Below are 26,319 nucleotides of genomic sequence, written 5' to 3'. Positions count from 1 at the left end.
ATGGGCATGAAAGTGTGTGTCTGACTGAGAGTATCCTTGTGTGTGAATATATGTCTTGATGAGTATGAGTCTGGGACCGTATATGTGTGTGGGGTAGCTGCTTGCAGTGTGTTGTGTTTATGGGGGCTGCCTGTGACCTTTGTGCATGTGTGTATGATGAATGTCTTCAGTTTGTGACTGACAAGGTGAGTAAAGGGGTGAGTGTGACAGGGTGAAAGGGGTAAATGAGACAGGTTTGGAGGCTGAGTGTAACAGAATGAGGGAGGGTAAGAATCAGGCCCGGACTGGCCATCGGGCATACCAGGCAAATGGCCGGTGGGCTGTGATGGCCGTGGGGCCGAGGCCGGCATGGGAGATCACAGGATCTCTCCCGCCGGCCGCTGCAGGGCCAGCGCGCTACCCGAGCACCGACCCTGCTGTGTGCCTCCATGGGCCGGTGGGGAGATCAAAGATCTCCCTCACCGGCCCAGAGGCAGTTACAGGCGGCCGCTTGCTGGGGTGTGAGGGAGGGAGGCAGGAGAGAGGACAGGCGGAGCTCTAGCCAGCAGCTCCGCAGGGTCCTCTCGCGAGGTCTGAGCGTTGCCGTGGTTACCGCGGCAACGCTCAGATCTCGCGAGAGTGAACTCTAGTCTACAGGCTAAAGTTTACTCTCACCACTGGACCACCAGGGAAGGATGGCAGCACGGCACCCACCCTCCCCCCAGGCAGAACGGATCCCCTCCCAGGCTAAAGGTAAGAAGGGAGGGGGGGGATATAACTTTTTTTTTTTATTAATTAAAAAAATATATTTAAATTTAAATAAAATATTCATTCACACTCACACACACAGCACCCTCAGACACATACAGCACCCAAACACACACAGCACCCAGACACACACAGCACCCTCAGACACACACAGCACCCAAACACACACACAGCACCCAGACACACACAGCACCCTCAGACACACACAGCACCCAAACACACACAGCACCCTCAGACACACACAGCACCCAGACACACACAGAGCACCCTCAGACACACACACAGCATCCTCAGACACACACACAGCACCCTCAGACACACACACAGCACCCTCGCTCACACATATACAGCACACTCCCACACACACACACACATATATATATATATAATATATAAAATAACCCTCAGTGAGTTAACAGACAAAGAAAATTAGAAACCTACACACTACACACTACAGCACCCCTCACACTGCACCACTACACACATTACGCTCCCGACACACGCTAGATCCCTTACCCTATATGCACTCTTAATGCTCTACACAGACACACACACACACACAATCTCCTATACACACTCTGGGTCCTTTACACAGTAGATCTCCTACACACACACACTGCACCACCTACAAACACACTACATTCCTTGTCAGCAAACACATACAACATTCTCTAAACACACCCTCTCTACAACCCCTACGCACACTACGTCACCTATACACACACACTACAGCCCGTATGCACACACTAGCTACATCCCCTATAACACTATGCCCCCTATACACACACTCTCTACAGCCCCTAGCCACACATATTACACCACAAACACAAATTAAATTGACCTATTTACACAATACCACACCACACTCTACACACACGCAATCCCACAAGCAGGCTCCAAACATATGCACCATGCCCTTTCCGGGCCCTTTTGTCCTCTGGTATCCCACTTGTGGAGACACCAGAGACAATTTAAAAGCAAACACAGCGCAAGCATGTTATTAAATTTGCTTGCGCTGCACAGAACAAATTCAGGGCCTTTTTCTAATGCCAGAGCTCTTCAGCGGGGCTCTGCGCATTGAACAAACATGCTCACTTTGAGAGGGGGCGTGCTTGTCATTAGTGATGACAAAACACACCCTCTCTGGCCCCGCCCCCTTCTTAGGGGGCCGCTCTGATTGAAAAATGCCCGGGCCTAATTTTTTTCCCAGTCCGGCCCTGGTAAGAATGATATGATTGTGACATGGTTGGAGGAGGGAGTGTGACAGGATTGTAGGAAGTTAATGTGACAGGCTGTATGTGGCATAGTTCGGGGGTGTATCACAGGGTTGGGGTGAATGTGCCATGTTTGGAGGAGGCAGTGTAACAGAACGGGTGGAGAGGCAGTGACTGGGGGGTAGGGGGTTGGAGGGGCAGTGACGGGGGGTAGGGTGGGTGGAGGGGCAATTACAGGGGCAGTGACAGGGGCTAGAGGGGTAAAAACAGAGGGTAGGGGGATGGAGGGGCAGTGACAGCGCATAGGGGGGATGGAGCGGCAGTGACAGGGGGTAGTGGAGATAGAGGGGCAGTGGTAGGGGGGTAGTAACAGGGGGTACAGGGGATTGAGGGGCAGTAACAGTTGGTAGTAACAGGGGGTAGCGGGATGGAGGGGCAGGCGGTAGGGGGATGGAGGGGTGGCGGGGTGGCCTTAACAGGGGATAGGGAGGTGGAGGGGCTGTGACAGGGGGAGGGGGTTCATAAATACCTTCCCTGGTGGTCCTGTGGGCGCCCTCTCTGCCCGGTGGTGCGGCTCTCTGGTCTGCAGCTCCGCCGGGAGTGAGCTGCAGACCACTTGGTAAATCTTGCGATCTCCACTCAGAGCGTTACCGTGGTAACCCGCAGCAACGCTCTGACAGGCGGGAGATCGCGAGACACTTCAGTCTGCAGCTCACTCCCGGCGGAGCTGCAGACTGACGGCTAGCTCTCTTCCGGGCAGACTGACTGGAGGGGCCATGCACCCAGCTGCATTATGGGCAAGATGCTGGGCCAAATCCTGGGCCAACCCGACATGGTAGTAATAAGAAGAAAACTCACCTTTTTCCGGTGCTGTGCAGGTCCTCCGGCGCTGGTCCTGCCCCTAGGAAAGCATTGGATTGGCCAAGATTGTCCATGCAGATGATCTTAGTCAAGGAGGAGGGACTGGGGGAGGAGCCAAACACCGCCCTGGCAAATAAGCATCTCCTCATAGAGATGTATTGAATCAATGCATCTCTGTGGGGAAAGATCAGCGACTTCATGCAGAGGGTGAAGACGCTGAACGTCAGTACTGCACCCTGTGCAGCACTGACCCAGGAAGCTCCTTTAGTGGCCGTCTGAGGTGTGGCCCATAGAAGTGTTCCTGGGCCACAATGTAAACACTGCCTTTTTTCTGAAAAGGCAGTGTTTACAGCAAAACACCAGCAGGGACTGACTTTTCTCACAAGAACTACAATAAGCTGTAGTTGTTCTGGTGACCAGGGGCGTATTTGCCGCGAGGCAAACAAGGCATTTGCCTTGGGCGGCATTTTCCAGGGGGCGGCAAAAAAAGCCGCCCCCAAACGCCCAGGGCAAATGCCTTGTTAGCCTTGCGGCTAACAGACATCCTGGGCTGGTGGCTGCTGGGCTGGTTGCTGGGCGGGCGGGCGGCTGGCGAGGGAGCACTTCCTCTGAGCTGTCTGCTCAGCTCCCTCGCGCGCCGCAGAGTGAGGCTGGGAGCCGGAATATGACGTCATATTCCGGCTCCGCCTCCCAGCCTCACTCTGCGGCGCGCGAGGGAGCTGAGCAGACAGCTCAAAGGAAGTGCTCCCTCGCCAGCCGCCCGCCCAGCAACCAGCCCAGCAGCCCGACCGGCAGCCCCACTAGACCCCAGGGAGAGGGAGAACCCCCCCCAGCATTCCCAAAGGTAAGGAGGCTGGGGGGGTAAATTAAAAAAAAAATGAGTTAATGTGAGTGAGTGTGTCTGTTAGTGTGTGTCTGTTAGTGAGTGTGTCTGTTAGTGTGTGTGTGTGTGTCTGTTAGTGTGTGTGAGTGTGTCTGACTGTGTGTGTCTGTTAGTGTATGTGAGTGTGTCTGTTAGTGTGTGTGAGTGTGTCTGTTAGTGTGTGTGTGTGTGTCTGTTAGTGAGTGTGAGAGTGTGTGTGAGTGTGTCTGACTGTGTGTGTCTGTTAGTGTGTGTGAGTGTGTCTGTTAGTGTGTGTGAGTGTGTCTGTTAGTGTGTGTCTGTTAGTGAGTGTGAGTGTGTCTGTTTGTCTGTTAGAGTGTGTGTGTGTGAGAGTGTGTCTGTTAGAGTGTGTGTGTGTGTCTGACTGTGTGTGTCTGTTAGTGTGTGTATGTCAGTGTGTGTGAGTGTGTCTGTTAGTGAGTGTGTGAGTGTGTCTGTTAGCAGCTAACAGACACACTCACACACTCACTAACAGACACTCACACACACTGACATACACACACTAACAGACACACACTAACAGACACACACACTAACAGACACACTCACTAACAGACACACTCACTAACAGACACACTCACTAACAGACACACTCACACACAGACACACTCATACACTCACACACACACACACTGACAGATACGCATCCATTAGCTAACAGTTAGCTAATGGATGCATATCTGTCAGTGTGTGTGTATTTAGAAGGCGGGGGAAGGGTTGGGTGGGGGGGGGGGTGGGGGTGAGGGGGGCGCCTGAGTTTTGTCCTGCCTAGGGCAGCACAAAACCAGGATACACCCCTGCTGGTGACTAAACTGTCCCTTTAACACTGATTGGAGGGACAGTGCTAGGGGACTCCAGACACTATAAACAATTCAATGAGATGGAGTAGTTATAGTGGGTCCCTTGAAGGGACGTTCCCCAGGGTTCTACTTGTAATATTTTAGACAGGTAAGTTGTCCTGTTAGAAGAATTGTCGGTTTCAACAGTGTGAAGATTTGAGGATCATTGAATTGTTTTACATTGTTTTTTTCTACAGAGAGTATTCTGACAAGTGGCCTACTCAAGTAGGGTGGGCTCAGCAAAGGCACTCTAATGCCTTGTGGTCCAGTTGGGGAAAAAATATCTTCCTCAAATGACCGCATTGCATAACTTCCGTGGAGTAGGTTTCTTGCCAACACCTCTCTTGCACTGTCTCGGCAGTGCTGGGAGAATATAATTATTTTACAAGATGTCAGTTCAAGCACAGATAGAAACCCGAAATTGCCCACTCACCGCTCAGCTCAAGGGAAATCCACGAAAAAGGTGGGAATGAGTCTAGAATACTGAATCCAGGGCACTCACTCAACTAACCACCTGCTACAAATCTCACAAAATGGAATAGTTTTTAAAAACACCTTCGTTGGGCAAAAATAATGGGGGTTTAGTTACATTGTATGATCATACATTGCAAAAGGCCTGCCACATTGTCCCATTTTTGGCAGGTCCTATTATAGCAACCTAGTGCCTGCTCTTCACTTACTCTGGAAATGCGTCCTACCGGGACTCACTGCAATGCAAGGTTAAGTAGGGCCCTGGAATAGGGGTGACAGGGAGGGGTGTCACTAGGGAGTTGGCCTGGACTCCCAAATATAAATATGGAACCAAGATGGCTGCAGCCCTAGGTGCGCTGAATGTTATGTTGTATTGCAATTTAGGAAGCTAAACTCTTTAAAGTCCGTGGGGAATCATATTTACTTTGTTTTCTCCAACATGCATGCGCTGACTTGGTTTATGGTGTTTTCGGTGAGCACACCCAGCCAACTATATGTTTTGATGGCCTTTGCAGCCCAGCTCAGGCAGGTGCTAGGAATTACACTCAGCTAACAAATGAATGATCTGATCCAAATGTTTACAGAAATAATACATCCTGCATCCTCACTTCAATTATTTTTATATAGGATTTGGGCTCCATGTTCCAGGAAACAGGATGCGACTTTCCCAAAAAGGAATCTTTAACTTGTCACTTCAAGAAATCCAATACCTTCCAGAGATACACTAATTGGTCTTTTTAGGGAACAACGCTGGGTCAGATGTTCACATTTAAGATTTCAGGTCTTATGATCAATTTAATTGTGTTAGTACAATGTTTGTAATAAAAATATAATAAAAATAACGTAACTAATACAAATGAGATAAAAACTACAGTTACTCCCTACGGCCCATGGTCTTTCCATCAAACACTGGCTGACCCAAGGTGTATGTATATGGCTGAAGGATCCCGTCACATACTAAATGTTAGGGACGACTTGGATATTTTGAGGTGACCGTTGTGCTTTAAATTTAGAGTTTTCTTGTTCATTCTTTCCAATCCCAATCCAATCTGATATTTTGGGTGCTTTTCTATATATTCAATTTTTTTCTCTTTTTGGTCCAAAAACCTCTTTACTGAGTCGCTCTTATTGCTGACCGTGTTCCCGCCACTGTCAGATTGGCGTGTGTTCTGTGACAGGTAAGTGCTTTCACATATTCTGTTCCCCTTTTTGTGGTCATAGTAAAGAAATATAACGTAAAGTGCAAAAATGACTTTTTTTTTTATTACAAAATTTATCTTTTATCCTCTAATTTTGCAAGTGAGTTGCAGTCAAATTAATAAAAAAGAAAAAAAAAGGAATAAATAGTGACCCAAAGACAGATCATTTTAGCAAATTACAGAAAAAACTGAAAACTTTATTTTTATTCTGAATATCCCCCCCCCCCTTTTTGTTTGTATTTACTTTTTTATATAATGTTTTATGTCTGTATTGGTTTGAGGGCATAGGATATTGAGCTTAATAGTAATATGTATGGCATGTTTGTAGAATAACCATAATCGTTTTATTTAAGTATACCATCATGTTATATGATCCCATATATGTATAATGTATACTTGATTGAATGGAGTATTTATTTACCTCAGTTTATCCCTTTTTAATTTATTTCCTTTCCCATTGTTGTTTCTCCCCATAATTCCCCATCCCCCCCCCCCCCCCCAAAAAAAAAAAATCTATAAAAATATTTGAAAAGAAAGGGAACCAGTATATATTGGGTGGAGTAAGAGTTGTATACAGTTATAGAATATTGTACACAACACTGTGGCCAATGTGAAAGTGAACACAAAACTCGTTATGCCTAGCCCATAATGCTTTACTATATGTAATAAATCCACCCTAGATTGCCCCCTCAAAGCTCCAGTCATGGAACCAGAACTCAATGTGACAGTCAGCCATAGGCTATTTACTTGATACCTTGACAAGTAGCACTTTGCCAGCCTTAGCCATAACCCAGCTTGTCCCTTTCAGGAATATGATCAATGTGAAATGGCACATGCACTAACCAGCTTAGGGGAGAACATCAAATGGGCTTGGTATAAAAATGAAGACTTGAAAAATTGCTCAAAGTGTGACAATCCCTATGGAAACTAATGGGATGCTTCACCCCCTACTGCCTTTTAGGATTTTACCCCAAAATGTTGCTTATATAATGAGAGTTTTCCTGAACCTGGTGGCCTCCAGAGACCCTCATGCATCAGATTTTAGCCAATAGAAATTTAGAATATGATCTGAAATGTTCATTTTGTTCAATGCTGAGAATGGGAGCCCAGCCAAAAGGAAATACTGTCTGAGAAATAAATGGATCTTACATCATGATAGACAGACAGACAGATATATGTTTGTCTTATGGACAGTAATGTGTAATTAATGTTATCATTAGTTTATAAACAATATTTTAGTTGATCCATATTTGATGTACGATGCAAAAAAATCTAATAAATGACAAATGAATGGAGTAAAGGAACCATATTAATTTCTATAATTTGCAAGTTATTAAAATGGCGAGTTAGGTGTAAACAAGGTGCTTTGGGTACATAGCTCCGCCGCCTGTGTATAGCTGTTACTGGGAGTGAAGGGGTTACTGAATTGCAGGAGACCCACCCAGCAGCCAGCTAGAATCATTTTCCAGTTCCTGCCCAAACAATGCTCATTCTCCAGCACATACCCCAACAAACACAGCACTCAGACTAATAGTATCTGCAATCTAGACCTCAAAATAGAGCCACATTGCATCAGAACAAAACCCACTGACCTTCCCAGCCTGCCCCAGATAATGCAGTGCAGACTATGTATCTAAATGTGTCAAGTGCATTGAAAACACCAACAGGAGACACACAATACAAACACACACAAAAAAACAAAACATTAAAAAAATGCATGATGTCATCAGCCCTGAAAGCCCATGTATTGCTCTCAAAATAATTTGCAAACAGAAGTATACATGCCAGTACATTGCACAGCTCACTGGCATTTACAGGGTTAATCTTAAATCCATTATATTATTAAATCAATTAGGGCTATTAACCCATTGCCTGTCAGACATGTAGACAAGGGAAAGATCCCTTCTCAATATGCAGATAGTGTGATGCACTACAACTCTCATAATGCACAGCCAGCAGGATAAGAGGTGAGCGGCTACTCCCTGCAATCAGCCCATCCTGTGTTTGGAGGAGGGAGACAAATGTAAGTTTTAACCCAATGAGTGCCATATAGGAGAAATATATATAAATATACTCACTGTATATAGCATATTTACACCTCCCTCCCCAACCCTGGCAGTTTTAACCCAATGATTGCCAGATAGAATATATATATGTAAATATACTCACTGTATATAGCATATTTACACACCCCATCCTCGCAGTTTTAACCCAATGATTGCCAGATAGAATATATATAAATATACTCACTGTATATAGCATATTTACACACCCCATCCTGGTAGTTTTAACCCAATGATTGCCAGATAGAATATATATATGTAAATATACTCACTGTATATAGCATATTTACACCCCTACCTCCCACCCCTGTAGTTTTAACCCAATGATTGCCAGATAGAATATATATAAATGTACTCACTGTATATAGCATATTTACACACCCCATCCTGGCAGTTTTAACCCAATGATTGCCAGATAGAATATATATAAATATACTCACTGTATGTAGCATATTTACACACCCCATCCTGGTAGTTTTAACCCAATGATTGCCAGATAGAATATATATAAATATACTCACTGTATATAGCATATTTACACACCCCACCCTGGCAGTTTTAACCCAATGATTGCCAGATAGAATATATATAAATATACTCACTGTATATAGCATATTTACACACCCCATCCTGGTAGTTTTAACCCAATGATTGCCAGATAGAATATATATAAATATACTCACTGTATATAGCATATTTACACACCCCACCCTGGCAGTTTTAACCCACTCACTGAGTGAAGGGCAGTTTTGTGATGCTATATTTAATAAAACACACAAGATAATGACACACACGGTGAAATTAAGAACAGAATTAGCATCTTGTCATTGCTTTTATTAGGGATATTCTGCAATGTCTTTTTTTTTTTCTTCTTCCAAGATCACATATTAGCCATTTGCAAAGAAAAATAGGGAAAATAAATCCTACAAGCCATCTATTCCTCTGCACATATCCTTGCCATATTTTCCCTTTTTCCCTCGATAAAATTGCCAAATAATAATGAATCATTTCATAACTAATGGGTTTAGGGACTTATCAGGGCAGGCTGGCCACTGCTGAGTCTCTTATCAGTGCTGGACACATTGCTGAAGTGTTCCTTTCTACATACTAAGTAGGAAGGCAGTCAGGCTGGGGATTAGATCCAATTCTCCTGCAGCCACTAAACTACTCCCCTAAAAACACCCACTGCAGTCATGAATAGGCCACAAAATGGCCCCAGTCACTTTTACAAATGAAAGGCAAACGGTGAGTAAATCCTTAAATGTCTTTTGTTTTTGCTAGGTGGGTGATGAAAGGTGTGGGTGATATGGGGTTGTGTGGGGTTCGCAGGGTCTTTATAGTCTAGTGACCCACCAGAGATCCTTGTTTATACAGCAGTAATGTTGGATTAGACGTGACATGTTTTTTTTTTTTTTTTTTTTTTTTTTTTTTTTCGTTTTATGAGATGTGTAGGGGTATGGGGGCCTGGGGAAAAGAAATGGAAAATAGTATAGATTTGGGAAATGGGTGTTTATATATATATATATATATATATATATATATATATATATATATATTTATTGTTTTCATATATTTATCTATATCTGCAGATGTTTAACCCACACAAATAGGGACTTTTTTTCGTTTGAGAAACGTATAATTTACATTCATTACATTAATAAAGATATATATATATATATACACACACACACAGACACACACACACACAATCAATTTTCTTTCGTACCACATCAGGCCTCCCTGGCAAACCGCAGCTTCTCCATGTATCTGGGAGATTATTTACTTTTTATTCATTTTTCCCCATTTTTAATCGGATTCCTTTTTACATCAGTTATTCGTTTTGTGAATGATTCTAATCGTTACCGGTATGATCGAGCGGGTTGTGCGCCGTTTCCCTGCTAAAAACACGTTCCCTGTCTTAGAACGTTCGTTTTCTCGTTCGATAAATATTGAGACATTTTATTTACATATTGTTACACCGCGTTCTACGGTCCTAGGTCACCGACTGCATACATTGTATGCGATATATTGCTACATTACGGCTACAATTAATAACATACACAAACACGGAATTTTATACAGTAGAAAATGCGTTAGATTTGGTAATTTATGTGTTCAGCTATTTCTATATATTTACTTACAATATTCATATAATTAAGTGGAATTAGGATGAAATATATAAAACAGGAATATACACATATATTATTAATGTATTAATACAATATTAATATATTATTATCCCGATGATTTTGTCATACATACACACACACACATATATATCGACATTATATTATTATTATTATTATTATTATTATTATTATTATTATTACTAGTATATTATAGCTTAGGTGCTTTATATAACATTTTCAGTCTTACATTATTTAGAGACTTGGGATTTTTAAATTTTCATATATTTTCATTCTGTTGGTCTTTTGAACAATATAGTTTATATGTGTGTGTGTGTGTGTGTGTGTGTTTTATTATGGCTGTATATAATAAACACATGCACACAGACACATTGCTGACTGTCCTGCTGAGTGGTTAATGTGGGATGAGATCTTATTAGGTGTACGGGGAGGTTATTGAGATAAGACACACAGGCTGTCTGTCTGTCTGTCTGCTGACTGCAAAGTCATGGAGTCACACATACATTTTGATGGGTTCGATAACATGAATTGTTTGAGGGTATTTTTTTTCCATTGTTCACCAAATGAATTTCGTCACCGAATTAACCATTTCGATACTGTAATTGTGATTAATAATCTAATTCCTCTAGTATTTGGAGAATTTATTTCCACCCCTTAGACCTAATTCGTTCTTTTATGCCAAGAGTTTCAATCTATCCTTGAAGAGTTCTTTATATAGATATTTTGATATGTCACTACGAAATAAATCAAACACACACACACACACACACACACACACTCTCTCTCTCTCTCTCTCTCTCTCTCTCTCTCTCTCTCTCTCTCTCTCTCTCTCTCTCTGTAATCTGTATTTTTTTTAACTTTTTTTTAAACTTTTTTTACACTAGCATTTTGATCATTCCCACCCTATTATGTCAGCTAAATGCCAGTTGTCAAAAACAAAAGAAAAAAACAAAAAACAAAACCATTTCAATGCAATATATTTATATATTGATACAGTAACAAGAACTGTAAAGGTTATCTTTTATGAGGTATGATGTGTGTATATATATATAATATCCCGAATTATTTCAGATGATCCATAGATAGGTATAATTATAATAAATTCGTAATGTGTATAATAGCGATAATAATAATATTGCGGCCATGTTGTATAATAATAACACTAATTATAATAAGAATAATATAGCTGCCATGTTGTATAACAATAATAAAATAATAATAATAATAAAATAATAATAATATAGCTGCCATGTTGTATAATTATAATAATAATAATAATAATAATAATAATAATAATAAAAAATAAAAAAATAATAATATTGCTGCCATGTTGTATAATAATAATATATTTTGCTGCCATGTATAATACTAATAATATTTACAATAATTATTATTATTATACAGCATGGCAGCAGGGGTCCTGTCTTTGTGTGTGTCTGTTTGGCTTTTCCATTGCTATCCCCATGCAGTTTGTGTTCACCCAGTATAGGTCTGTGAGTGCCACTGGCTGCTTTATTCATTCCATATCATTATTTATATCCCAGTGAGGCTCCTCTCGCTGATATGGAAATCAGTCCCAGCTAAATGGAGTGATTAGATTTACCTGATAATTGAGATAGGTTTTATCAGCATGCCACATTGCACAATTCCCAGTATAACCCAGAGATCTGTCATTTCAGCATAGTGAGGGTTAACACACACTCTCTCTCTCTCCCTCTCTCTCTCTCTCTCCGTCCCTCTCCCTCTCTCTCTCTCTCTCTCTCTCTCTCAAGGGTTAATGCATGTTACATTGTAGCAGAAATGACTGAACTCCTGTCCTTCCTCTATGAACCTGGAATCTTAACAATGTGAGTGCTTTGTTTTTGTTTTCTATTTTTCGATTACTCACATTTTACATTTCAACATTATCAATAAAATAAGATATCAATCAAACACACACATTAAATAGATAGATAGACAGACAGACAGTTATGGTGTACATCTTTACACATTTCTCTATGGAAATATGGAAATATAGAAATATACAGCCCCAAAATTGATTTCTGTTTTCTTATTTGTTTTGCTTTCCTTAAAGCCCCCAATAGGGGCATATCTGCACCTAGGGGTATTAACCCGTTGCTTTGCATGGGCATGGTGTATTGTGTGACAGCGCTCATAGGGTTAATAAGCTACTAGGACCGATGATTCGGTGGCAGTTTTAGGTGGCTGAGCATGAAAGGGGTTGGAATCCCTGTTAAATATATTGACACTATTTACAATTGTTTGAGGACCTCTCGTTATTTCCTACCTCGATTCATTATGTTGTCTTAGTTATTTTTCCAAATGACAAATAGTAATTCTTAATGTAAAAGATAGTTTGCAAAACAAATATTGTTTGTTAGACAATGCCAAACACACAGAGACAGCTCAGGGTTAATATATTTTTTGTATATATTTTATATATATATATATATATATATATATATATATATATATATATATATATATATATATATATATATATATATATATATATATATATATATATATATATATATATATATATATGTGTGTGTGTGTGTGTATATATATTTTATAGAGGTAAGACAATGTTAAACAAAAATCTGCACACCAGTCAAGCCATAAGACGTGTTTCTACTGGTGTGTAGATTGTTGTTTAACATTGTATTAACTATCCACAGACTTCAGCTGGAAGGTTTTTGTAATCACATTTTTCCCCCCACCATAACCTTTTTTGTTTTTGCTTCCTATATATATATATATATATATATATATATATATATATATATATATATATATATATATATATATATATATATATATATATATATATATATAATATTATGGGAGTAAATAGCAGGCGTGTGTGATTCTTTGTGTGTAGGAAATTAAGGGAGTAGGTAATAAATATAGATCAGTTGCTTAGGCAAGTAAGGCTTTTTGTTAATAGTTATTGTTGCGGTATATAGATGATATTTGTGAAGGGGTTAATGGATATTGTTGGGGTATATAGATTGTTGTATATTGATGTTTGTGGAGGGGGTTAATATATATTGTTGATGTATGTAGATGTTTGTGGGGTTAATATATATTGTTAAGGTATATAGATGATGTTTGTGTGTAGTTAATAGATATTCATTAGGTCTATAGATGATGTTTGTGTGGAGTTAATCGTCAATCATTAGGTCCATATTTGATGTTTTGTGTGATATTTCTAGGTATAGAGATGCTATAGTCTGTATATTGTGTTTGGGGAGTTACTGTGTGTGATTCTGAAGGAGGATAAATCAGGGAGGTGTAGCATGGTTTGTGGGGTACATTGTTAGATATATGGTGTGTAATTTTATTATAGCTATGTATAGGGTGTGCAGGATTGTGTCTAGCTTTCGTGGCCCCTGGGTAAACATGCTATGGCAATTTCAAGTGAGCTATATTTGAGGTCTAGTAGAAACATTGCCAAGGTAGGCTCTAGGTCCATACAGAGTGATCACTGGTAAGTCATGTTGGCATTGGAAATGGCTGATTGTTGTTTTTGGAGTTCATTGTATGAAGAGTTGCACTTGGTGAACAGTTCAATCAGCTATAATGGGGTCTAGGGGTGGGTGTTTGGGATCAATGTAAGTGCTGCTAGAATTTAAACATTCTATTTTCTCTTGGCAGGTAGTAATCACTGGGAGGTGACATTCCTGCCAGGAATATTGTCCTCTCCTGTCCCAGAAGATGATGGAGAGGTTGGGACCAGAAATGGATGATGCTCAAGAGGTTGCATCTCCCCACCAGGACACGACTGAAGCGGAGAGCACGCGTGGTGTGGAGCAGAGTGGGGTGAATGAGGGGGCGGCGGCCCCCTGCTCCCCCCCCAGGGCTGTGCCAGTGATTGAGCTGCTCAGGAGGGGGGAGGGATCAGGGAATATAAAGGGCAGAGAGCAGGAGCTGAGACTGCAAAGTCTGAGGACCACCGAGCTGTGCAGAGCCCCCCTCACTCCAGCTACAGAGCTTTGCAGAGCCCCCCTGACACCAGCTACAGAACTTTGCAGAGCCCCTCTAACACCAGCCACAGAGCTTTGCAGAGCCTCCCTGACACCAGCTACAGAGCTCTGCAGAGCCACCCTGACTCCAGCGACAGAGCTCTGCAGAGCCCCTCTGTCAGTTGCAGGACCCCCTCTTACTGCCACCACCGAGCTGTGCAGACCCCCGATACCCTTACCAATTCCTGGACCGCCAGCTGAACAAGCCCAAGAAGCCCGAATGGTGCAGCTGAGCCCCCCAGCTTCCCTCCCCCTGCAGGCTGCAGGCAGGACCATGCTGTATGGGCTGAGTCAACCCCTGACTCCAGCAAACAGGTGGGTACCATCTTTCTATGATCAGCTATACTGCAGATCATGTCACAATATCTCAACTGCAGAACATCTCATCACAGCGTGTTGGTTTTATCAAAGTATTCATATTATCTCATTCCACTCACCAGACTCTCATGTTCATTTCTTCATATTTCAACATAGTACTGAAGTTTTTAAACGTTGCATCTTTTCCGTGTTATTGTTGATATTATTATTGTTATTATATGTATTATTATTTATGTCATTATTATTGCGATTATATGTATTATTATTATTATTATTATTATTATTATTATAATTCCTATAAGTATCTTCATACTGTGTCTTCCAGCTTCTTTCGTTATAGTTTTATGTGTTTTATTTTCACACCCCTCCCAGGTTCCCTCAGTAAATCTGCCCTTTATTTGACAATAATATCTAGATGTTTGTAATCCTGACAGTTATTAAATCTCTATACAGTATCTGGCTGCAATACGCAGAGCATCACACACTGTGTTTATACATTAGGCTGCAGATCATCCCAGTGCAGCCTGCATCTCTTACCCAATTCTCAGAGCATCCCAGTGCAGCCTGCATCTCTTACCCAATTCTCAGAGCATCCCAGTGCAGCCTGCATCTCTTACCCAATTCCCAGATCATCCCAGTGCAGCCTGCATCTCTTACTCAATTCTCAGAGCATCCCAGTGCAGCCTGCATCTCTTACCCAATTCCCAGATCATCCCAGTGCAGCCTGCATCTCCTACCCAATTCTCAGAGCATCCCAGTGCAGCCTGCATCTCCTACCCAATTCTCAGAGCATCACAGTGCAGCCTGCATCTCCTACCCAATTCTCAGAGCATCCCAGTGCAGCCTGCATCTCCTACCCAATTCTCAGATCATCCCAGTGCAGCCTGCATCTCTTACCCAATTCTCAGAGCATCCCAGTGCAGCCTGCATCTATTACCCAATTCTCAGAGCATCCCAGTGCAGCCTGCATCTCCTACCCAATTCTCAGAGCATCCCAGTGCAGCCTGCATCTCCTACCCAATTCTCAGAGCATCCCAGTGCAGCCTGCATCTCCTACCCAATTCTCAGAGCATCCCAGTGTAGCTTGCATCTCCTACCCAATTCTCAGTGCATCCCAGTGCAGCCTGCATCTCCTACCCAATTCTCAGTGCATCCCAATGCAGCCTGCATCTCCTACCCAATTCTCAGAGCATCACAGTGTAGCCTGCATCTCCTACCCAATTCTCAGTGCATCCCAGTGCAGCCTGCATCTCCTACCCAATTCTCAGAGCATCACAGTGCAGCCTGCATCTCCTACCCAATTCTCAGAGCATCCCAGTGCAGCCTGCATCTCCTACCCAATTCTCAGAGCAAACTGAATTCCTACTCACCTTGCAGAGCATCTCAGCACAACCTGCATCTTTAACCCAATGTGCAGAGCATTTCAATGGAACCCTATCTCCTACTCACTCTGCAGAGCATCTCAGTGTAACCTATCTCCCAATTCTCTTGTAGAGAATGTCAATGTACCCCATCTCCTAGTTACCTTGCAGAGACTCTCAATGTTGCTCATAATACTCCACCCTTGGGGCAAGTAGCCACCCTATTCCCCCTTATAGAGCATCCTAATGTCAAATCGCTGTCCATATATATGTACACCCTGCAGATCATTTCAAGCTGGCCGAATACACTGTCGTAAAATGCCAGTTTCTCTGCAGGCTGGAGTTCAATCCCCTGAAATGAAATCCCACCACTATGCAAACCCTCACATGTATCTGGTTTGATGATTGCATTCACATTGCAGAGCATTCCAGCCTGTCTTTCAGATGACGTCACTCTGCAGAGCATGTCCTGACAGAGCTTCTATACTCTGTCTCAGTGCAACACTATTATATCACCTTGCAGAGCATCTGAACACACCACCCAAATCCACTGCAGAGCATCTCAGCAGTCACCCACCTCACCTTACTGCCTGTAGATCGGATTCTATATATATATTCTTACTGTTTCCTAGAGACAGAAATGTCAGAGTATTTTTTGATTGCTGCTCTCCTTGGCCACACACAGGGCTCTTTGTGTCTGATGATGCACAGGTTTAGAATGTATCACTCATTCATTTGGATTTATTAAATGGACACATTTACTTACATTGCCTTATATAGGAAGTGCAATCATTTGTGTGTTTGTTCAATGTTTGTAAACTACAATATGCCCTTGATAGGGCATATTCTGATTTATACCTGGTGAATTGTAATTTTTTTTACTATCTCCATCAAAAACTCTGAAAACAGATAAAATAAAAAAAATAAAAATCAACTATAAACAATCTACATTAAGCCAGCTCTTTGGTGCAGAAGTAGCACAAGAAACAAATAATAGTATGTTTTATTGTAAAACAATAAAAAAAAATAGCAAATAGGGCTTATTCACTAAACGCAACTCTGGTTAAAAAACAAACAAAACGAAATGAACTAAAATAGCAGATTTGGGACATGAGATGAGCTGGAGAGTTTTTTTTTCAAATCAGCATTATTTTGCCTAAATGTTAGAATTCTGTTTAAAATTGACCAACATTCACTGTTTATTTAAAATAAAATAATGATAAAATGTAGCAGGCTGGTCGGGTCTTGGGTCATAAAGAACAGACACAGTTCTTTCTTCCAACATGAGGAAAGCTTTATTTAGTAAGCCGGCCTTAATTTAGCCACAGCAAAGCATTGAACAAAAATAAAATCCTTCTCCACACTAGAGACTAACATAGAGTACCCTGTCTATGCTACTGGGCAGCTAAGCTGACTCCAGTAGTTTAACAAATAAAATAAAAGGCTTGCAAAATTACAGTTTCAGCAGTCTCTTTGACTCACAGTCTCACATTCTTTCAGTCTCTCATTTCCACAGTCCTACAGTCCCACAGTCCCACAGTCTCTCAGTCTCTCAGTGCCTCAGTCTCTCTCTCAGTGCCTCAGTCTCTCAGTCTCTCAGTCTCAAAGTCTCTCAGTCTCTCAGTCTCTCAGTCTCACAGTCCCTCAGTCTCACAGTCTCTCAGTCTCTCAGTCTCTCAGTCTCTCAGTCCCTCAGTCCCTCAGTCTCTCAGTCTCTCAGTCTCACAGTCCCTCAGTCTCACAGTCTCTCAGTCTCTCAGTCTCTCAGTCCCTCAGTCCCTCAGTCTCTCAGTCCCTCAGTCTCACAGTCCCTCAGTCTCACAGTCTCACAGTCTCTCAGTCCCTCAGTCCCTCAGTCTCTCAGTCTCTCAGTCTCTCAGTCTCACAGTCCCTCAGTCTCACAGTCTCTCAGTCTCTCAGTCTCTCAGTCCCTCAGTCCCTCAGTCTCACAGTCTCTCAGTCTCTCAGTCTCTCAGTCCCTCAGTCCCTCAGTCTCTCAGTCCCTCAGTCTCACAGTCCCTCAGTCTCACAGTCTCACAGTCTCTCAGTCCCTCAGTCCCTCAGTCTCTCAGTCTCTCAGTCTCTCAGTCTCACAGTCCCTCAGTCTCACAGTCTCTCAGTCTCTCAGTCTCTCAGTCTCACAGTCCCTCAGTCTCACAGTCTCTCAGTCTCTCAGTCTCTCAGTCCCTCAGTCCCTCAGTCTCTCAGTCCCTCAGTCTCACAGTCCCTCAGTCTCACAGTCTCACAGTCTCTCAGTCCCTCAGTCCCTCAGTCTCTCAGTCTCTCAGTCTCTCAGTCTCACAGTCCCTCAGTCTCACAGTCTCTCAGTCTCTCAGTCTCTCAGTCTCTCAGTCCCTCAGTCCCTCAGTCTCTCAGTCTCTCAGTCTCACAGTCCCTCAGTCTCACAGTCTCTCAGTCTCTCAGTCTCTCAGTCCCTCAGTCCCTCAGTCTCTCAGTCCCTCAGTCTCACAGTCCCTCAGTCTCACAGTCTCACAGTCTCTCAGTCCCTCAGTCCCTCAGTCTCTCAGTCTCTCAGTCTCACAGTCCCTCAGTCCCTCAGTCTCTCAGTCTCACAGTCCCTCAGTCTCACAGTCTCACAGTCTCTCAGTCTCTGATTCCTCTGTGCATATTGTTTATGTAGCTCCCTAATTGGTGTACTAGAGTAGGCATAGGCAACCTTCGGCACAGAAGATGCTTTGGACTACACCTCCCATGATGCTTTGCCAGCATTATGTGTGTAAGAGCATTATGGGGGGTGTAGTCCACAACATCTGGAGTGTCAAAGGTTGCCTATCCCTGTAATTAGAGCAACCTGATTTTTAACCCCTTAAGGACCAAACTTCTGGAATAAAAGGGAATCATGACATGTCACACATGTCATGTGTCCTTAAGGGGTTAACCCCCTCTAGTCAGGGAACACCGAAAGTGCCATTCTGGGGCTAATATAGCAGTGTTCCCTCACACTGCCACAAAAAATGAATTAATACATATATAAATGATAATATGATAAAATAAAGAATTTCTCTATTTTGTAGCAGGAATATATTTAATTGTTTTATTCTATATTATTATTCTATATTATTTTCTGTCTCAGCATTGTAATGGCAAACAACAAACACATAAACAAACAATAGAAAACAAACAACCAATCATGCACAATGATTAATCAAATATCTCCATTTGCTGCATGGACAAAACATTAGTTATTATTAATGGCGTTAATAAAACTGTTAATTTTTTTATATCGCTATTGCGATGTACTATTTTATTTTGTGCTTATCAGTTTATTTGATCTCAGTTTTTCAGCCGCATTTTTAACTCCATTATCTTCACATTATGTTTTTATGAACATTTTGTCTGTTTATTTTTTTTATAAAGCAGGATGTCCTTGTTAATTAGGCACAGATACAGTTATTTGCTCTCCTTTTGTAATTGTCGGATAGTTCTTTCATGCTGTATTCTAACAATTAGTAGTCGATCTTAAACCTACCTTCCATAGATCCTCTTACACCAAGGATTATGTACTACTTCCTCTATCTGTGTAATTGGATCCGTCTTCCTGGTTCCCACTTCCCTTTCCTTGTTACTTCTTTACTACATCCTCTTATTACTTCCTTTAATTTCAATCCCTCTTCACTGAGTTCCATTTCTACCACCCAACCCCATAGCCATAAGTGCTTATTGTGTTTCCACCAAGATATTGCCGATACAATGAATTGCTAACTGCAAAGCATCATGGGAAATGTAGTCCACAAGCATCTGCAGTGCCAGCGTTAGCCATCACGTGTACGCTTTATTCTTATATATTGTTAGGGAATCTTTTCTTTACCAAGTGACGCTTGCATCTTCTTTGCATAAACAAATAACCATTGCAGAGGAAGTTATTGGCACTAACATTTTTTTTTGCTACTAAATTCCATAAACATCATAAATTAATGATTTCTATATAACCAACAAAGACCTGTCTGAGTCAGACAATGGGTTACACATGCTACAGGCAACAATCACTACTAGTAAACCGTAAAACCAGCCAGTATTATGGCGCCGATCGCCAAGACTTACCACACGCCCCAGCATTCAACATTAAATTGGGTCATTTAGAAAAACAATAATAGAAAACATTTGTTGCCTAGGAAAGTCTTGCTATCAGATTTAATAGATGCCATTTATAAAGAATTCGGCACCTTTAACGCAGGAATATATATATACACAAGGATTTAATACACAATGAAATATTGGTTACAATAAAATAAAACAGACATTTTTATTTTGATTAAACAAACTGCTGTTCCTGTTCTGATACCCGCTACATGATAGGATAACAAATTATTATTACATTTATTTTTTGTAATTTGTTATATAACATTAGCATATTATACGGTGAAAATATTTTAATCCCAGTGAATAGAATTGGTATACGAGCAGGGCCATCATCAACCTATTGTTCCTAGTAGTAGTATGTCTCCTTTGTTGTTAAATTGCCCAACCACTCCTTAAAATATTGTAAAACACTGCAGAATACGTTGGCGCTATTTAAACACTAATATTATTAGATATTATTGGGCGCCATTCCTGCACGTTCTAAGCAGGGAGTGTTGACTCTAATGCAGTAATGGGTGAAGCCAGAGGAGATTTGAAATGCATTAACTGTTACCCTGCCACTCATTGTAAGGAGCTTCTCATTGGGAGGAATAGAACTCTATGGGTTTTCCGAATTCCTGTATTTTTAGTAATCCCACTCCCCAATCCTCAATGGACCATAATTGACAATTTTTAACTGAACTTTGAAAAATGTGCACTTTGGTGCCTTAACATACTATAATCAGATTTCCTTTCTACCTATGGGTTGTTTAAAAACAATCTATCATATGGGGAAGCCTTGTTTTTACTATAAATGTGCATTATATACACTTCATAAAAGTGTCAATGTTTTACCCTTGATGGAAAAAATGAGGCATATCTCATATCATCAGGGTCTTGGCACATAATGAGTCGTGAAGATGTTCAAAGTGTGATATCTGGTTAATACTAAAAATATTGCCACGCAAGTTGAAGGTGTGTTTAAAGTAAAATATTGGATAGCAATTTTCAGATGCATAATATAAAACAGATCAAAATCTATATTTGCAACATCACCATATATTTACATACGCCGCGCACTGCTTACACTAACACAAAGTTATCATGACTGTTAATATAAATTAGATTATTTTCCAGTGTATTTTTATTTATAAACCTGTAATTCTTTTTTCGGCTCATTTTAAATGTCTATTTCATTTATTAACTAAATACCGAATTGCAAATTTAAAACAAAAACTTCTGCTTTGGATAAAATTCCCAATTTCTTATTCACTACAAATTCATTGTTTACTAAATAAATTCTGTGTGTCCTAAATTTTAATATTTATGTAATTTATGTTTAAATGTCTCCTCTACATAAAGCAGTTTTTTTTTTTTTTTTATTGTTTTACAGTGGCTTCTTCGCAGACCCGGACACCTATTCAATGTACAACAATAATTCCAGAGTCAAAAGGCGTACGCCTGGCCCTTACGAAGTTGATGTAACAGAAGGTAAATATAATTACTGTAATAAATCTGCTGTCGTGAAGCAATCTGGGCAGTAATGACCCACCCGGCACCATAGATGTTTGGGAACTGCACTTCACACTATGTACAGTCAGTCCAACAGGGATATTGACCAAAGTAAGAAGGCCAAGTGAATTTAAGGTGAATTTCAAATGTAAAGCTAGAGTAGTCCATCTGAAAGAGTTAGATCATTTTTTTTCCATTTTGACTGTTTTAGCCTTAAATTAAAAATTCACTTTGAATTAACTTTGAATTCTCACTTTCGTAAATAACTCTGTAAATATTCACACACATCAGATTATGTTTCATGGTAATAATGTACGCTTTATTTTAAATACAGGAGGCATGGCTAGCGAGCCAAATAAGGACAAAACAACTATTTTGTGTATAGATTGCTGTTCAGGGACAACACAACATTCAGGTATATATACAGAATATTTTTTTTTTTTCATTTATTCATTCATCCATTGAAGAAATATTGGGGGATGTATAACATTGCACTAATTATACAATATTTATTATGTTGAAATCCTCCGTAAAAACTATAAAGACTCCCGTAATTGATATCATTTTTTTGGGAACATGCATCACTTCTGACATTGCAATATTGTGTTGTGAAACACTCAAATATGTCTAATCACGATATTTGTATGGAATCCACACATACTCTTAACGATGACTGCAGTTATAAATAAATAAGAACATATCTTCAATTGTCTCTATAAAATCACTCGTACCTGCATATGAAATTGAAATGCTGTTGCAATTTGCAGTGTGCAGGCTTGTTATCACAGAGTCGTCTACTGCACCCACGCCGTTTGCAATTCTGAATCACTCTGCAACAACAACTACAGTATGGGAGTGGGAGAAGACGTCATATGCAGTCTCTCTGCATGAGGCAGAGAGATTGTTGCAGTGATTGGCATAATTTTTATGTGACAGGAAGAGGAACAGTGTAAGGGCATTGAGGAATTCAATAGTCTTTTTTTCATTAAGTTTGTCGTAATCTAAGTCAATATAGTCACGTAGGATTGGGGTTGGCTGCAGACTTCTGCTAACTGTGCATATATGGTAATATAAGGGATACATAGGAACATTATATATCAAAAAAAGCTCAATTTGCACACATTGCCTTATGTTGAATAAAAGAACGCCAATGTTCAGTGACTAATAAGTGACAAATTACATCATTTTCACACATGTTTTTAGATATCTAATGACTGATGTTACTTATGCAATTAGGAATGGTCCATATTAAACTACCGGTCACTGTGACTCATGTCAATTTAACTGTATTCCCTGAAAGGGACAGTTTATCTTAATTTAGTGCATAGATCCTATCGCCACAGTCTGACAAATGTAAGCATTTCTGTTTGCAAGAAACGGCAGTGTTTCCATTTGTCAGTCAGGATGCCTCCAATAGCTGTCAATCATACAATCAATCAGTCAATCAGTCAGTCAGACAGCCAATAGAGACACTTCCTTGTAAAAAAAATTCACTATACACTTTCACTTCTTCTGATAGAGAAGCACGGAATTCAATGCTTCTATTATATTGACTGGCTGAGCGCAGTGATTGCTGCTCATGCACCATGGGGCCCCAATACTTCTCTATGAGACTGAGACCAGTCGGCGATGGATAATAGGCGAGTTTAAGTAATGTTTTATCCTCATAGGGGGAGGGGCAATATTATAAGCAAACGAAGGAGGACTGCCATGTTATCAATGAGGTAGCAATGTAATCATGATTTAAAAGTGTGCATGACGTCATCATGTCAGGCAGGCAATGCGTTTTCTCTTTGCATCCATTAGATAGATGATTGTTAAACTTTGGGAATGATAGTGCTTCCCCATTGAACTTGTGATATCAGCAGAGCAGGATTAACTATAAGGCAAACCTAGGTGGCTGCCTAGAACCATGAATTTGCTTGCACCCATTTACCATCACTGTGTGAAGAATAAATCGGAAGGCACAAACTGGTATCCTGTAGTATTAACTAGAAGGCAACCCTAGGTGGCTGCCTAAGGCCCAGGGGATGAATTTGCTCGAAAACCATTAACCATCCCTATGTGAAGAATTAATAAGGTGGAGCCAAAACTGGTAAACTTCCTAAGGCCCTGTGGGATCTTAATCTTTCTATTGATGTCAGGAGAGGGTCAGTTCCACTGTGTTTGATTTTGAAGCACTCTATAAAAAAAATAAAAAAATATTGATAAATGGAAAAAGTCTGTGTTTGCCATATCTTTATTAAAAATGCATGTAATTGAAATAGAAAGTATTTAATTGACTGCGCAAAGCACTCAAGACAGTGATCTGTGCAAAGCACCCGAGACAGTGAACTTAACTATATAAATATTAAACAGCTCAATGTCTTTCAAGCTGTAAAATTAACCTTCTATAGATTTGTTATTGGTAGACGTAAAATTTTAATGTTAGGTACTTATTCTTGGCAGGTCCCCACACCAAAGTCGTTCGTCGTATCTTCACAAACAGCCGGGAGAGGTGGAGGCAACAAAATGTGAATGGAGCTTTCGCTGAACTGCGCAAGTTGATCCCAACACATCCCCCAGATAAAAAACTCAGCAAGAATGAAATTCTTCGCCTGGCCATGAAATACATCAACTTTTTGGCCAAGCTTCTCGATGACCAAGAAGAAGAAGGTAACCAGAGAACCAAGATGAACAAAGATAATGGAATGATACAACAAGACCTTCTACAGGATATGTTGTCACCAAACTCCAGCTGTGGAAGTACTTTGGATGGTGCACCAAGCCCCGACAGCTTCTCAGAAGACCATGACACACTGGACTCCAAACATAATCGGAATCTTCAACAGTCCATGCTCCCAGTAGAAAACAGTGGACAACGATGACTAACTTCTCCAACTGGGTACTGACTGTAACCCCTAGGCTTTGGACCTTTATCCCAGATTGGTGTTGGTACACATTTGGGTTGGTATGAAGATGTGTATCCCAGAGGTACTTTATTTGAAACAAAGAGGAACTCTGTGTTTGTACTAACAAAACTGTTTTGTGCAAAAGAACTTGTACAAGAATATTTTTTTTATTCTTCCTCTTGATTGATTTAGGTATATTATTATGTCCTAAGTGTGTCCCAGTTTTAGGAGGGCTTGTAGCAATTTGTTAGCTAAATACTTTATGGGGACCAACACCACTAAGAGCACCAAGCTAAATAATGTAATATATATATAATGCACATACATACCTATAAATCTTTGGAAAAAAAGCCTCAGGTGAAATTTGAAAACCTGCGGGAACAGACAATGGATAATATTTTTATTTGGTACCTGTTGAAATGAAGGTACATTATACATACATTTGTATCCGATTGGTGAAGTACACATCCGTATTATTTATAAAAGAGCTTCAGTTTGCAACAAGGACTTACATTTTTAATGCATTTCTTTTTTATATTTCAATGCTTTTTAGTAAGTAAGGCGGTGTTTTGTTTTGCTGTATTATGTATAGGGTGGAAATGTATGTGTTATTTTCTGTTTCATTTTTATTTCATTTTATACAGCAAAGCCCCTGCTATTGTCCTATTGGCCAATCTCTGACCTTGCACTTGTTAAAATGAAAGATGTTTGATTCAGCAATGTCACTTGTTAAGATTTGGATACTTATGCTGGCCACAGACGTTGGATAGCTTGTACAAAATTACAAAAACACTGTTGAATTTGTGGTTGGATTCAGACAATAATATAGTCTTGAACATTGTGTCAAGGAATTGCAACCATGGGAAGACTTATTCAGAAGTAAGAAGTTGGAGAGTGGACCTTCTAAGATTGTTGCATGGACCTTTGTAAATGATCACGAATAGAACTAATCAAACACAATTGCAAACTGGAATGTCACTCTCCAGCTTTTAACCACTTCATAAGTCCATCGAGAACCATCTAGTGTTCTGGCAGTCTAGGATCGAGGAAACAAACAGCTTCTACATTCATGGAGACTTTGTAAATTTTTTCAAAAAATTATAATTCCCCTTACCCTTGCACCATCCTTTGGTGTCAACCTCCAAATCCGATTCCAGGTGCTCTTATTTTTTTTAATTTATTTATATTTGGAGGAGCTGCACACATATTTTTAGTGGAACATTTTCCTAGTGACATGGTTGAGGGAAGACTGAATGTTTTAGTCTGCCGTAGCTTAATTCATAGTCAATAGCCATCTGCAAGCATGCCATAAATTTAAACAGTTGTGTGACACTAGTGTTGGCAGATCAGCTGACGGGTCATGGATACTTATAAAGTGATGCATACGTCAGGGTTTTAATTTAACCAAAACATTGCTGAAAAAATATATTGCTCATAAGTGTCGCTTATATCAAATCATGAATTGGCCATGTTCATTTTAACCCATAGTAAATGTATTGGCTTCAATACATGGGTCTTTGTAATGTTTGGTCATTCAGGAATTCCTGCCTGTTATGTGTCCAATATGTTTATTCATAAATGTGGATTTTTGGAGAAAGGGAACTTCAACATTTCTATCTAATTGAATCATTCCACAGCTTAGTTCTTTTTAAGCTCTGCTATGTTGCCCTTAAGTTTGCAATTCCATTTGTAATTATTCAAAGGT

General features: G+C 40.6%; 1 protein-coding gene across 3 annotated transcripts; it reads left to right on the top strand.

Moving 5' to 3' along the window:
• The first annotated feature begins 9,407 nt into the window (after positions 1 to 9,407).
• Positions 9,408 to 25,106, top strand: TAL1 (TAL bHLH transcription factor 1, erythroid differentiation factor). 3 transcript variants are annotated; one of them, XM_063427188.1, is made up of 5 exons: positions 9,408 to 9,522; positions 14,089 to 14,767; positions 21,605 to 21,702; positions 22,058 to 22,138; positions 24,172 to 25,106. In XM_063427188.1, exons 2-5 carry the CDS (start codon positions 14,145 to 14,147, stop codon positions 24,588 to 24,590), a joined length of 1,221 nt encoding a protein of 406 aa, XP_063283258.1. In that variant the 5' UTR covers positions 9,408 to 9,522; positions 14,089 to 14,144; the 3' UTR covers positions 24,591 to 25,106. The 3 variants fall into 3 exon arrangements, with proteins under 3 accessions (XP_063283258.1, XP_063283257.1, XP_063283259.1); XM_063427187.1 differs by having other exon boundaries at positions 14,085 to 14,767; XM_063427189.1 differs by lacking the exon at positions 22,058 to 22,138 and having other exon boundaries at positions 14,085 to 14,767.
• The last annotated feature ends 1,213 nt before the right edge of the window (positions 25,107 to 26,319 follow it).

This window comes from Pelobates fuscus, chromosome 7 (genome assembly GCF_036172605.1).
Source record: "Pelobates fuscus isolate aPelFus1 chromosome 7, aPelFus1.pri, whole genome shotgun sequence".
In the NCBI taxonomy this organism is placed as follows: Eukaryota; Metazoa; Chordata; class Amphibia; order Anura; family Pelobatidae; genus Pelobates; species Pelobates fuscus.
The sequence above is the reverse complement of the archived record's forward strand: the minus strand, read 5'-3'. Positions and strand labels throughout refer to the sequence as shown.

Bases quoted from the DNA above. Each gene is read 5' to 3' on its own strand.
- TAL1 (XM_063427188.1), top strand. From the start codon at position 14,145: ATGATGGAGAGGTTGGGACCAGAAATGGATGATGCTCAAGAGGTTGCA. The intron at 14,768-21,604 runs GTGGGTACCATC...ATTGTTTTACAG, and splicing joins CCCCTGACTCCAGCAAACAG to TGGCTTCTTCGCAGACCCGG. The intron at 22,139-24,171 runs GTATATATACAG...TATTCTTGGCAG, and splicing joins AGGGACAACACAACATTCAG to GTCCCCACACCAAAGTCGTT.